The 14,746-nt window shown below is 45.4% G+C and overlaps 1 protein-coding gene across 4 annotated transcripts in view; it reads left to right on the top strand.

The window, feature by feature from the left end:
• The window catches only part of SMAD2 (SMAD family member 2), a 317,920-nt gene that overhangs the window by 133,080 nt on the left and 170,094 nt on the right, over positions 1-14,746 (top strand). For 3 of the 4 annotated variants that reach the window (XM_078674778.1, XM_078674776.1, XM_078674777.1), the window contains exons 5-7: positions 1,909-1,998; positions 3,225-3,418; positions 4,157-4,291. In XM_078674778.1, coding sequence (XP_078530904.1) covers positions 1,909-1,998; positions 3,225-3,418; positions 4,157-4,291 — 419 coding nt within the window. The remainder of the gene's footprint in view (positions 1-1,908; positions 1,999-3,224; positions 3,419-4,156; positions 4,292-14,746) is intronic. The other variant, XM_078674779.1, reaches the window with a different exon arrangement.

Here is a 14,746-nt window from a genome sequence, read left to right as displayed (position 1 = left end):
ATCTCCTTTTTGAGTCTTGTCTTTTATTAGTCAATGTGTGTATAACAAATGTCTTACACTCTTCTGTGTTAAGCCTAATACTGCTCAACCACGCTACCATAAATAGAGCACTTTGGGTTTACATTAAGCCTTGTACACTTCTGGGGGAATTTCTGGACTCTTTGCACAATACAACCACTTACTGGTATATTATATAAAGAGCCAGCTTCCTACATCTAGTGATCCGGGTTCCTTAGTTTTGCAGCATCAACCTGTTCGCAGGTATGTTGTTTTCTTTTTTTGTGGGTAAAAACGTGGCTGTAAACTGAATAGCTATTCAAACCCATTTGCTGATGCATGTTATTTTGCTAATTTGAGCTGATTTCTAGAGCTAATGGCCCTCACACTATTTGTGACATCAGAATTCTGTTACTCAAGAGACATCAAATCTTTACACTTAATTCTTGAATTCATTTAAGTGTCACTTTTCTATGCACAGCATCTTTCAATATGTGGGGGCTTTCTCTTAAGTATTAGTTATCTAAAGGTATGTGTCTACAAGAGCCTCAATCACCTGCCTTGCCTTGAAGCCTATTTCTTTTCTGAACAGCAAACCTTGAGCTGGAGAGTGGCAGTCTGTGTAGAAGTGGTGAAAGTTTTGGCAAGGGTGGAGTTGACGATACAGACTTTATTTTTTACCAACTTTCGTCGAAGGATTAATAGTATTAACAACCCAGTGTGTGAATACATTTCTGGGACTGTTCAACCGAAGAGGTGCTATTACAGAGTAAGTAGATGCTTTTTTACCCGTCCACCACACGCCTATACACACAAACTATAGTTTTATTTAAGATGAAGTGACCGAGTGTTCTAGCAACAACAATCCTATCAGACCGGACAATCATATGTTGAGAAGTGAATAAGCACATTATTTTTTTCATAGTCCTGCTCAAGCGACTTGTTTGGAGAACATTTGCAAATACCAAATATTGTGTACCTCTTGTGTATCATAAGAGCCTGCTAGGCCCAACTAGGTCTTCTTTCCGATGACAACTGTCATCACCAAATGGCGTGCAGTTGTACAGCTCCTATATTTTCTTTGTGTCCATTTCTACCCTTTTTCCCTTTTTTTCTGTTTGACAGCTTCAGTACGTAATTTTAATCTTCTACCTTGTATTTGGGAAATTCAAATGTGGGGTTTGTCATGCACTTTGTATCTGTAAATCATGCTCCCATAATCCTTCATGCTGTTGATCATTGTGTCATAACACATTGTCTGTTTATACTTGTCAATATATATGTTCTCATTTCCACTGTTTATTTGTCAATAGCACATCATGGCCATTCTGGCACTTTTTTAACTGGCACATTTCTTTCAGAATTTCGTTTCTTGGGTGCAGGCTCTTTTCCTTAGAGCTCCCATCGAGTAAATGTAAAATAACTGTAGTAATATACTTTTTTGTACAATTTTCAAGAGGGCTTGAAAGGGACGCAGTGAGCTTCTGCCTGTCCAGTGGTACTCATGTTGCGTATGTTTAAACCAAGGTTATCTGATTCTGGTCACTGTTTCATGTTTGTAGACAAACGCTTTGTGTGAATTAGTGTCTGATGCTTATTGATAACCTTAAAAGTTGTTGTTGTAACCTGTTTAAAGATGGTTGCAACCAAGCTAATCTTTTCACTTTGCAGATCACAAGTGTCATGTTTTCTAAACATTATCACAGTTATTCTTGAGTCACGTGTTTCATTTTATTGGCATCCTTCACATAGAACATGTTCAGTGTGATTTATTATCAAGCCATCTGCAGAAACGCTCTGTCTTCTATGTGAAGGAAGAATTCTGTACATTCCATGTTTTACATCATGGTATTTTGAACAACCATGCATCCATGTTCACATCAACTTTTTTGTTTTTCGATTTATGCACAGCACTTGCTCTGAAATTTGGGGACTGAGTACACCAAATACCATAGATCAGTGGGATACAACAGGCCTTTACAGCTTCTCTGAACAAACCAGGTGAATATTCTGCACTCTCACATCTTAGAGCTCTTCTGGGAGGATGGGTGGTTTAAGTTATTCAGTGGGATTGTTTCATTACTTATTGGTACAAATATTTTCGTGAATAAAGCATATGGCACAGCATTTCTATTACATTGCTGGCCTGTTTTATAAATGCCATTTATTTTTTGCCAGCTGATGTTTTGACCAATGAAATATCTTTTAACACTGATCATTTTGAGGTTGGGCATATCAGTGTTTCATACTTGTTCTGGTATTTAGCCAAGATAGCATATTCAGTTTATAATTATCTGATAAATGTCTCTACATTTTAATTGACTTTTTATCTCTTGTATTGAAGAGTTCGTGTCGAGGTTATGGCTGTTGAGATCAGACTTGAGTATCTGAAGTAACTAACCTCCAATTAAGTTATTGGCATTTGTTTTTTGTTTCTTGGAAACGAATTGGCTTAGCTTTTGTTGCTTCTCTGATGAAGTTTCCTATCTCCCTGCCCATTAATCTGCATCTGTTTTTATACGCCTGCAGTGTGTGGACAAAGGGTTCTCAAGTTTCAGTTTAGCCAGACATAAAAAAAATCAAGAAACAAATACTGCTAACCATTTTATAATTTTTTGTTCGGGGGGATTTTGAATGTTCTTTCTTACACTTAACCATTTGGTTTCACCTTGTAAGATGAGTGCTGATTGGCTGGTTTGCCAGGGAATTTGAGAGGCTGGGAGGGTTGATAAACGTGGTATAACAGGAAGTTGTTTTTTTGTTATTTTGTTTCCTACATGTGCTGTATTTTTTTCTTTTCTTTTCATCCAGTGCTTGTGATTTGCATTTCAAACTTGTATCTTCATTTGCATCTATTGCATGATCTTTAGTAAAGCATTCTTCAAGACTAGTTTTCTGAATGCTCCAAATTACCAGAATCTTTGTTTTCTCTTTCTCCTACCCCAATATCCCATAAGCTTTTTTTGACCATTGGTTATTTTTCACTGCACTCCTGAGTCTTTCCCACTTTCCTGTATGGTGTTTTCTGTTGATGACAGTGGAATGCTTGTCTATGCGCAAGAAGACTGAGAAAACCAACCGTTTTTGGTTTTGGGCAGTGTTTCACAATATGGATGACCGTTGCAATATAACTCTTACACTTTTATACCCATTTTAGAAAAGTAAACCTTTTGTTTGCTCCCAGTTTTAGTGTTCTACTAAGTTGTTTTTTTTAAACTCCGAAATAGGTCACTCGATGGGCGCCTTCAAGTATCTCATCGTAAAGGGTTGCCACATGTAATTTATTGTCGTCTTTGGCGCTGGCCTGATCTTCACAGTCATCATGAACTCAAAGCAATAGAAAACTGTGAATATGCCTTCAATCTTAAAAAAGATGAAGTGTGTGTGAACCCCTATCACTACCAGCGAGTGGAGACTCCAGGTAAGAGGACAGATAAATCGTCGAACATCTAAAAATTGTAAGGCACTTACGTTGTAAATAAAGGTCTGATTATGCTCTTAAACCATTTTTGCTATACTAAGTCAGTATTTACTGCCACTTGATACAAAGCAAACCACTGGCAATCTCCATTCATGAGGCGAGAAATGTGTCTTAATGATAAAATTAACAGGCAAACCATCCGTGAGCACGGAGCTCTGGACTTTTAATTTGAGCACTGAGCACCCCCACCACCACAGTAGAGGATGTCCTGAAACTCCTGGACATGATCTAGGTATGATGGTGCCCAGTACCACACTGCACATATGCCTTCTCCGTTCCAAGTATAGAAATCCATTGTTACGAGTTTGACCTTTCTATTGTAAACATTTCAAACTCCATTGACATTTTTTCTACCTCTTATGTTTAACATGGCAGATAATATTACTTGCTTAGTAAGTCAGTTGTGCAGAATATTCAAAAATTGGCATATTTAAGTATCAGCAGAGTCTTTTTTTATTACAATGGGACTATGTGAAGGAAAAAGAAGCTAATGATTTGAAATTAACTTAATTTGTATATTCTCTTCATTATCATACCTACAATGTACAACGTCTGTATGTTTATCGTTGGGAGGAATACAACAGTAGATTATTTGAATAAATTTATGGAAGTTTACTTTATTTTTGTCTATTAAACATTTAGTATTTTCTCTAAAGATATTTTGTTTCTTCTTTAAAGTTTTGCCTCCAGTTTTGGTGCCTCGACATACAGAGATACTTACTGAACTACCACCCCTTGATGATTATACTCACTCCATTCCTGAAAATACTAACTTTCCAGCAGGAATCGAACCACAGAGCAATTATATACCAGGTATGTCATCCTAAACATTCATCAGCTCAGGCACTATACTTAAGTTTCGTGGAGGTTATTAAAGCAGATTGCTTCTATGGTTAATGCAGCTGTGCATGCTTCTTGTCATTGTATTAGTTCACCCATGAAGATGCTGTTTTGATGGTCTGCTGGGATTCAGGGCTCTAATTAATGATCTGGCCAACACTCTTAAGCATGGTGTCTCACGCTGGTTTCTAAATAGAGTCCTAGTCTTTAAGCACAGTCTTTTAGAAATGTGGTGTGTCCCTGTTTTGTTCAAATACAAACATAATGCCCTTGTCAAATAAGAATTTGCAATGCAATAGGTCTGGCATGTACGAGAGTTTGAGCTATTGGCAATGCAATAGCTTAAACTCTTGCAAATGCTAGACCTATTGCATTGCAAATAATTTTTTGTTTACTAGCACCCATGCAGCGCTTTCACATTCATGGAAACAAGCCCCGTCTAAAGAAAGGGGCATGGCCAAGACTAAAGTGAAACCGCGGTATGGGGCGTTGTGACAAACAAAGCATGTTGTCAAGTTGACAAATATATATATTTTTTTTAACGCCCGTGCCACGCTGTCACATTAATAGAGGCTGCACACCTTTCTTTAGGCGTGGCTACCATGAATGTGAAAGCACTGCGTGGACACTAGTATACAAACAAAAAATACAATAAGTAAGCGCAGCCACTATACTCAAAGCAGACTGCTCTGCTAAAATGAAGAAAGAAAGAAACGCGGCCGCTATAGTTAAAACGGACCTACATTAGTAAATAAAATAAAAACGGGCAGCGTGCTGCTACGTAGTTGGTGCAATAGGGATAAGTCATTAAACAAAATAGTGCTCACAGCCAAGATAAAGCAGCCCGTGTAACAAGACAAGTAAAAAGCCCAGTCGTTATGGGAGGTAACACATGCAGACAAGGCGGTACTAAAGAGGGACTGTTAAGCCTAAAACTGACTTTGAAGCCAGCGTTTAGGAAGGACAATGACACAAGCCAATAAAAAATATGGGCGGAGTGTGGGCGGGGCTTCAAAACCATACTCCAATACTGCATGCCTCGCAGCAGCGCATGTGCTGCCCAGAGTTTTTTTTCTTTCCTATTTGTTTATTAAGTTTACAAAGAGGTATACAAGAATACAGCATTCATGTCTATCAATATATGTATCTTGCGGTATACATCAATATTGAGCTTTAAAGAACTACAAAGCCAGTTGCATCGAAATGAAAACAAAAACTAACTAAAACTCGTCCTGGTTTAGTATACGGATGCAATTTACAATCCTCTAGGTGTATTATAGAGACATAATGCAAAGAATCGTTCATCCTGGGTACAGTTAGAGCAGCACATATCACCACACATGACAGCCATAACAGGGAGGGTATGAGTTATCTGGCGTTTGTCACAGTTCCGACAGTGTTATTTGTCCCAGCTGTTGAAAAAACGTGTTAGCCGTGCATAACCATCACATACATATCAGTGCCCTGTGGAGGCCAACAGAAACCTGGTAAGGGATCACACAAACATCACAAGGGAATGTCCTTCACACAACCACGGCAGGTGAGGTAGCTCTGGCTCGGGACCACTGCAAGAATGGTTCCCAGATATCTTTAGGTCGTGAGGCAGGTGGCAGCAGCTCCCAATAAATGCCCAATTGAGTGTAGCCATATGTTACATCTGTCAGCCATTCCTTAAATCCGGGTACCCTCCTCTTACCCCACCTTAGCGCGATTTGTCTCCTGGCGTATAATAGTAATAGAGCATGGACCTTACGTGATGTGGGCACAGTGGATTGTACCAGACCGAGGAAGCCCGATACCGGAGAGGGGGGGGTCAGCGCGCCCTAGTATCTGGTCTATCGCCTCATATAGGGGAGAGGAGTTGGCCTAACGGCTAGGGCGCTCGACCTCGGACCTGGGGATCTGGGTTTGAGTCTCGGTAACGACGCCAAAACCTCCTGTGATTCTGAGCAAATCACTTAATCTCCCCGTGCCTAAAATTAATGTGTGTCCGTCCTCATGTAACGTAACTGGTGCTATGTAAAGCGCTCTGATACCTGATTCGGTTCGGGTCTAGTTCGCGCTATATAAAACGTTCTCCAGAGCGTTACGTGTCTGGGGGGCCTGAGGAAACTCCTCACAAAGCGCCCGGCAAGCCGCTTTTAGCTGGTGATAGGCGAACCTCTCCATAAAAGGCACTTCCCTGTCTTCAACAGCTTCAGGTGGAGGCATGAAAGTATTATCTGGGTGAAGGTCTGCGAATGTAAGCAACTGCGCACCTCTGATCTCTACTATTCTCCCCCCAGTTTCTAAACACAGTAACAACGGATTGTGCCGCAGCGGCATGGATGGAGCGTAGAGCATTGGGAGGCGTGCGCGGCATCTAAGCTCGCGCCATGCCCATCTCAGCGTGTTGGCTGTGTCAACATCTACTGTTGGACGCGATGCCTTCTTATTGAGCGCCACCTTCAGCGGGGTCGGTGATACTGCGTCTATCTCTACGGCCATGTGGGGCTGATAGGGCGTTTGATATATCCAAAAGTGTAGGAATTGGGCTTGTGCGCAAAGTGCGTATAGGTGCATGTCTGGAGCCACCAATCCCCCCTGTCGCAGCGGCAGGGTCAGGAGGTCCCATGACACCCTGGCCTGGCCCCACGCCCATACCAAGGAAAGCAAGTGGGAGCGGAGACATTTAAAAAAGTGTTGTGTCTGAGGGACTGGCACGTTCGTAAATAAGTACAAGAATTTTGGCAATATAACCATCTTCGCTAGTGCTATCTTCCCCGCAAGTGACAATGGTAGGGTGGACTAGATCTAAACCTTTTCCTGCAGCCACATCATTGCCCGCCCAAAATGTAAGTTCCAAACACCTCGCCTTCAGGAGACAACTCAAGACCTGGCTGTTCGAGCAGTAGCGGCCCCCTTCCCCCAAGCGCCTTGAGACCACTCCGGGTGAGTAGCGCGCTATACAAGTGTTATGATTGATTGATTGAAATTTCCTGCAAATTATGACTTAGCCAAATGCCCAGGTATTTAACTTCCTCCGCTTCCCATCGCAAGGGATATTTAGACACCATTTCTGGAGTGCCACCTGCCAGCGGGAAGATGACCGATTTCTTCCAGTTGATCGAAATACCGGAGATACCGCCGAATCTAATGAATTCCCGGAGTACTGGGTCTAGGTTCACGGTAGGGTTCACGATATACAAGATGACATCGTCAGCATAGAGTGAGATCAAGAGACTTCTAGTATTGAGGCCAATCCCCCTCGCCGTGTGGTGCTGGCGTATTCTCGCTGCAAGGGGCTCCATTGCAATGGCGAATAAGAGGGGCGATAAGGGGCAACCTTGTCTGGTCCCCCTAGTGACATCAAACCTCTCAGAGAGCAGGCCATTCACTCTAACACGAGCCTGCGGCTTAGTATATAGTAATTGAATGCGGCTGATAAAAATAGGACTAAGACCCATGCAGACAAGTATCCGAAATAAGTAGGGCCATTCGAGAGAGTCAAAGGCCTTTGTTGCGTCCAAAAAAATGGCAGCAGCCTGCACACTAGGATGCAAATAATGTAAAATGGAGAACAACGTTCTGAGGTTATGGGACGTGGAACGTCCCGGTATAAACCCAGATTGATCCGGGAGGGCTATCATGGGGAGGAGCGGCTGCAGGCGATTCGCGAGTAGTTTGGCATAAATTTTAATATCCACGTTTATTAGGGAGAGCGGGCGGTATGAATCCAGTTCCGCTTTTTCCTTATCGGGCTTAAGCAAGGTGATGATCAAGGCCTTGCGCATAGATTCTGGGAGCATCCCATTTTCTAGCGCCGCTCCATAAACAGCCAGTAGGTAGGGAGCAAGTTCTTCCGCATGTGCTTTGTAAAAAGCGGTTGTGAGCCCGTCTGGCCCAGGAGCCTTGTTCAGGGGCAAGCTCTTTATCACTAACTTAATATCGTCTACAGTAATAGGGAAGTCCATATACCGCCTATGCATATCATTGAACCAGACTACTGCTATCGAGTCCAAAAACTCCTGTAGGCCTTCCGGCTGCTCCCTCGGGGTGGCAGTGTATAATGAAGCGTAGAAGCCCGCGAACTCCTGCATCACCTCCGACTGCCCCGACACGGTGTCACCATTCGAGTTATGTATCATGTGGATAAAGGCATTGGATCTAGGCCCGCGGAGCAGGCCGGCTAAAGTACGGCCTGGTCTATCCCCCTCGCCATATCTCCGTGCCTCTGCATACTTCCCCAGAAACTTAAGTTCTCTCTGCGCCTCCTCAGCGAACTCTAGAAGTTTACCCTTAAGTTCCGCTGCAAGTTCTGGGCATGCGTCTGCACAAAAGCGCTGCTCCAGGTCTTTGATCTGCCCTTCTATAGTCGCAATTGTGCCCCTAATGCACTTCCCCCTTATGACTACTTTAAACGCGTCCCATAAGGTTGCCATAGTCGGGACGGACCCTTTGTTCAAGGCAAAGTAATCAGTGATGTCTAGTCTGATCTCTTCCTTAAATGCGTCATCTAGGAGTGCATGAGGTGGGAGTCTCCAGCTGTAGGCCCGGGACGGGGAGTCTGGGAATGATATAGCAAGAAGGCAGGGAGCATGATCTGATGGGGAGCGAGCCAGGTGGGAAACCCCCGACGACCAGGAGGTGACATCTGCGGACACCATATACTAATCAAATGGATGGGGGAGAAGGAAAACGCTGATCCCTCAATTTCCTTAGGTAAATGCAAATAATCAGATAGGGAGGGATCACTTGTCCTGCGTGAACCAGGGTATGCAGGAGATCGTACAACGGTGTCTCCAAATAAAAACCCTCATGCACGTGTTGGGTAGTGTGGTAAGCGGTATATCTTGATTCTCCGCTCTTCGAACACGTGTGTGCATAATCATCGGGTTAGTTTCGGTATGCAGCCTCCACCAGGAGGATCTTACCCTTGGTAAAAACAGTAGTGACCCAGTGATGTGGAGGGAGTGTAGAACAATTAAAAATCCCCCGGAAACCCAGTAGTAGGAATTTTATTAAGTCTGGGTTCGGGTGGATCCCATTAGGGGAATGCTCAAGTGGCGTGCGCTCTCTTGAAAAGATTAGGTTCTCAGGACGCACTAGCATTCGAAAAGATTTAAAATGGCCGACATGTTTCAGCCCTCTATGCCGGGATTCGGACTTTAGGGCTTTCTTCAGGACCCGTGGTGAAAGGTGAAAGTGATACTAGTTTACTAAATTATAGCAAGCAAGTGTATAGAAAAGGGAAATTTTCAACCTGTTTTTTTCTCAAGGTCACGATGTACCTATAGTTCAAACATAATAGAGACATACACAAAGGGAAAACAAGGGTAAGGGAGACACATAGCGTAGCAAATTCACTACTGGACAATACAAGTTGTAGCAACTTAAAATGGCAATACTTCGTAACCCCCAGTAAATGGCAGTATCAACTCTCTCTTTATCCAGCAAGCTATTTCATGCAAAAAGTGAATATCTGGTTTATAGGTGGTATATCCTACTTTAATGCAGAACGAGTGTATAGGGTTGGGAAATACCCCACCACTCGGATAACTATTGTGGTGGGTCAAGTATATGGCATTCGATTAACACGTGATCATATGACATGCAATAATATTAATAAACATGTGCAGTCTCTACAATTCGATCTTAATGCCGATGTGTTCTGTGCGCTCAATTGAGCGCACAGAACACATCGGCATGAGAGTTCATCACTATTACTTTGGGCAACCTTTATCATGATTAAGATCGAATTGTAGAGACTGCACATGCTGGATAAAGAGAGAGTTGATACTGCCATTTACACTTGCTTGCTATAATTTAGTAAACTAGTATCACTTTCACCTTTCACCACGGGTCCTGAAGAAAGCCCTAAAGTCCGAATCCCGGCATAGAGGGCTGAAACATGTCGGCCATTTTAAATCTTTTCGAATGCTAGTGCGTCCTGAGAACCTAATCTTTTCAAGAGAGCGCACGCCACTTGAGCATTCCCCTAATGGGATCCACCCGAACCCAGACTTAATAAAATTCCTACTACTGGGTTTCCGGGGGATTTTTAATTGTTCTACACTCCCTCCACATCACTGGGTCACTACTGTTTTTACCAAGGGTAAGATCCTCCTGGTGGAGGCTGCATACCGAAACTAACCCGATGATTATGCACACACGTGTTCGAAGAGCGGAGAATCAAGATATACCGCTTACCACACTACCCAACACGTGCATGAGGGTTTTTATTTGGAGACACAGTTGTACGATCTCCTGCATACCCTGGTTCACGCAGGACAAGTGATCCCTCCCTATCTGATTATTTGCATCTGCGGACACCAACCAGTAGTCTAAACGGGACCATGCTGCGTGTTGGCTGGAAATGTATGTCCCCTCTTTCAACCCCGGGTGCCTAGCTCTCCATATGTCCACCAGACCTCCCTCTGAGATGAGTTCATGTAGTGCAAGACTGGCGTTGTGATGTGGTGGTCTCGGTGCGCCCAGCCTGTCTAGTGTATCATCAAGACCTGTGTTAAAATCCCTACCCCATATAATTGTTCGGCATTGTGTGGATGCAACACGAGCCCATACCTCCCTAAAAAAGGTTGGCGAGTCCACATTGGGGCCATATATGGCCACCAAAACCACCAAATGTCCTCCCAATTTGCGTGCAGCACAATAAACCTCCCATCCGGATCTGTATAGGCAGTGCCTCCCTTCCAACCCAGTCCCCTGAGGAGCAGGATAGCTACTCCACGGGCATAATTGGAGTATACTGCAGAGTGGACGCCCCCCCCCCCATCTGCTGTGTTTCAATCTCGGAGAGGGATGTGCTTTCAGGTGTGTCTCCTGCAAAAAGCATATGTCGATGTTGTGCCTCGCCAGATATGTATGTACCAGTCTGGCTTTCCTTCCATCATTAACCCCCCTAACATTCCAGGTAAGGATATTAAATTTCACCGTGCGCGCTGTCATTGTGAGTACATATTAAGTGTGGGAATGCTCAGTACCCATAGGCGGATAGTCCCCCAACGTGTCTCTTCAAATTGTAGTGAGCGTGTGCACCAGTACATGTTAACCAACATATAAGTGCTCCTTCTCAGGAATGGCACCCAGGATCTGGAATTCACTCCCTCCAGAAACCAGACTTATCACCTCCACTACATTCTAAGTAAATTCACCTGAACATGTACCTAACTTTGGAACTTTTTGAGACTCCTGACTATTTGTAATACTTGCTTATCAGATTGACTATTTGTATTATTGTTTAACTGATTGTTTATGCTCCCTCTTTTATCTACCTTATTTTTACTACACAGTTACTACCTCAACTATATGTCGCTCAAAAGCCTGTTAATTGCTCTCTTGTTTTTACTACCCCCTTGTTGTAAAGCGCTCTGATATCTGCAAAGATCTTGTTCGCTCTATATAAAACTCTAAAAATAAATAAATAAACCAACCCCAACTGTCCCCCCAACCCTCCACCCACACCAACCCCCCAATCAGGTTGTGTAAAACCCCCCCAACAACTACCGCGCAAGCTGCATAAATCAAACAGTGGGAAACTTCCCGTGGGGACGTGGAGTACTGGCATACACCCCGTGGGTACAGGGTGGCTGGGGGGTATACCTAACACACCTGTGAGGGCACAACCTAAGACATAAGGAGTGAGGTCCGCTCCTAGCGACCAGACCTAAGGCCCATACGCTACGAACATGAATAAGTGAAGTTAAACTCAGAGTGCAGCACCATTGGCCCCCGCGGCCATAGGGCCAGTAGTCGAACAGCAGAACATAAACGCAGTGGCATTAGCTGATTAAGCAGTTGAATGGGACAATAGTCACAGCATATCAGTCATTGTCACTTAAGTGTTCGCCTCCCTGAGTCTCTGCAACCCCAGTTGCGCGCAATTTAGACTTGGGCCCGCAGACATGTTTAGCAAATTTAAGGGCCGATTTGGCATCTGTAAAAAAGTGAGGTGAGCCATCATGGGAAACTTTCAGTTTAGCTGGGTACAGGAGGGAGTAAGGGATCTCGGCTTGTCTCAGCATACGTTTCGCCGGTAGGAGCTCCCTCCTTGCCGCTTGGACTGTAGGAGTAAAGTCAGGGTAAAAGGATATGGTGTTGCCTTTGTGCGTGATCTGTCCCTTTTCTCTCGCTGGTCGCAGTTCGAGATCCCTGTCCTGATATTTTAATAGTTTGGCCAGAATGGGTTGCGGCACTCCCCCCACTGGCGGCCTCTGGCCCAGTGCTCTGTGGGCCCTCTCTACAGCAAACACCGGGGACAAGTCGGCCCGTAATCTGGGAGTTCTGTTTGAACCCAGCATGCAGCTTGATGCCTCTGTGAACAGGACTATAGCGGTTTGTTAAGGCTTACTCCGTGCCCTACGTAAGATCTTACCGCTCCTCCCCATAGAGGCTAGGGCAGAGGTAGTGCGCAGTTCTATTCTTAGTCGATTAGATTACTGCAATGCACTACTTCTGGGAGCCCCCAAAACTTTGATTTTAAAGCTGCAGAGGATCCAAAATATGGCGGCTAAACTGGCTCTATCCCGCCCTCGCTCTGCCTCTTCTTCCGACGCATTGGCTGATCTTCATTGGCTACCCGTCCAGCAGAGAATTTCCTTCAAGGTGTTATGCCTTGTCTTTAAGGCCCTGCATGGACAGGGGCCAATACCGCTCCAAACTCTTTTTTTCCTGGTACTATGCTGCCAGACTTCTAAGATCCTCCTCCGCGTTTCTAGTGACGGTCCCCAGGATCAATAGAGTGAGGATGGGCGGCCGTGCTTTTAGTTTCACGGCCGCTACTCTTTGGAACACCCTCCCGCTGACGCTGAGGAGTAGACAAGATCTCACTTCCTTTAAAAAGGACCTCAAGACCTTTCTGTTCCCCAGAGTAATGTAATTGTAGTCTACCGCAGGAAAGACGCAGTCTCAGCGCCAGGATACCCTTTGGGTGGCAGCCGCGCTTAATAAGCAAATAAATACATACATACAAGTGAGGGTCAAACAGCTCATGAAGCAGATCTGACATGAAGACCTCCATCTTTGATATTGCAGTTGTCTCCGGAATGCCAGTGACCCTGAGGTTGTTCCGCCTAGAGCGCGCTTCTAAGTCATCATTCTTCGCTCTGATGACCATAAGTAACTTGTACATATTCAAGAGTTGTTCTTTCGTCTCGACTCTGAATTCGTGGCATTCCGTACATCAATTTTCTAGGCTGTCCAGACGTGTCTCGTGCGTCGAGACCTGGGCCCTGACCGAATCCAGTTGGGTGGTGAGAGTGTCGAGCTTCGCGTCGATATTGTGCAGGCTGGATCGTACATCTCGCATCAGCGAGCGGATATCCTCCCCTTGCTCTCCAGACGCGTCTTCTTGGCCCATTCCACCCTGAGTATCCTGTGCCTGGTCCGACTGCTTAGTATTTTGTTTGTTGTCGAACGTGATCTTAGGTTGCCTAGCGCCGGGTCTGCCTATCTTTACCACCGTCCACTGTGACCAACCTGTTCGTCCCGTATGTACAAGAGCGAGGATTAGGGGGTGTTGTGAAGGAGTGCAGCCCCCGCAATGAAAATACGCATTGGCCTGACTCAGTTGTACAGCTTAGGAGCTAGATATTATGATCTCCGCAGTCGATGTACAGGCCTCAACCTTGGGCCTATACGCAAATAGGATGCCTGGTCGCCAGCGTCTCTTGAGCAAATGGGCAGCTTCCAGGAACAGTAGCTAATTTGTGCAAACCCGAGGCCCCAGTGCGCAACAGACACCAGGAGTAGCTCACCAGCGCCCACCAAGCAGTCAAAATGGACCGTCCGCTGTACAGTGCAGCTCCGGGCAAAGCATTACAGTGAAGGGCAATATGCCTCTAGACAGCCACCGACCCGTCCGGATCAGCGCGTTAACAGTGCGATATGTCTGTGATGAAATGGCGCCAACTCCACTCACCAAGTCTCGTCTTGCAGAGTAGCGCCTCACTGCCGAATTAGATCACCTCTCGCCCCTTGCGGCAACAGCGGATCATGTCGCGGCACCTCAGCTCGCGCCTCGACTCGCTGGGCCTCAGCCAGTGTCCGTAAAGGCGCTTACCGCCGTTCGGGCCCGCAGCCCCGCTAGAAAATGGCGCCGATCATGCAGATCATCCAGCGCCCAGGTTGCCAGCACTCGGGACTATCAGGCCGCCAAACCCAGAATTATCTGCCCGGCCGATCCTCTTATCGCCAGCTCAAGTCCGGCTCCAGCCTCGGAATATGCGGCCTTATCACGCCGATGGGGCAGGCGTAGGATCCCCGGCAGCAGGTCCCCAGCAGCCCCGGCCGCAGGCTCCGGCCCAGCCGAGCACGCCCGCTTAGCAGTCATGAAGCAGCGGCAGTACCTCAGGCGCATTGGCTGCACCGAAGCAACCAGCAGCTCCGCAGGTCCCAGTTCGCCGCCTCTAGGTATCCGAGCGTGGCCAG

This window comes from Lissotriton helveticus, chromosome 2_1 (genome assembly GCF_964261635.1).
Source record: "Lissotriton helveticus chromosome 2_1, aLisHel1.1, whole genome shotgun sequence".
Taxonomy (NCBI): domain Eukaryota; kingdom Metazoa; phylum Chordata; class Amphibia; order Caudata; family Salamandridae; genus Lissotriton; species Lissotriton helveticus.
The sequence above is the reverse complement of the archived record's forward strand: the minus strand, read 5'-3'. Positions and strand labels throughout refer to the sequence as shown.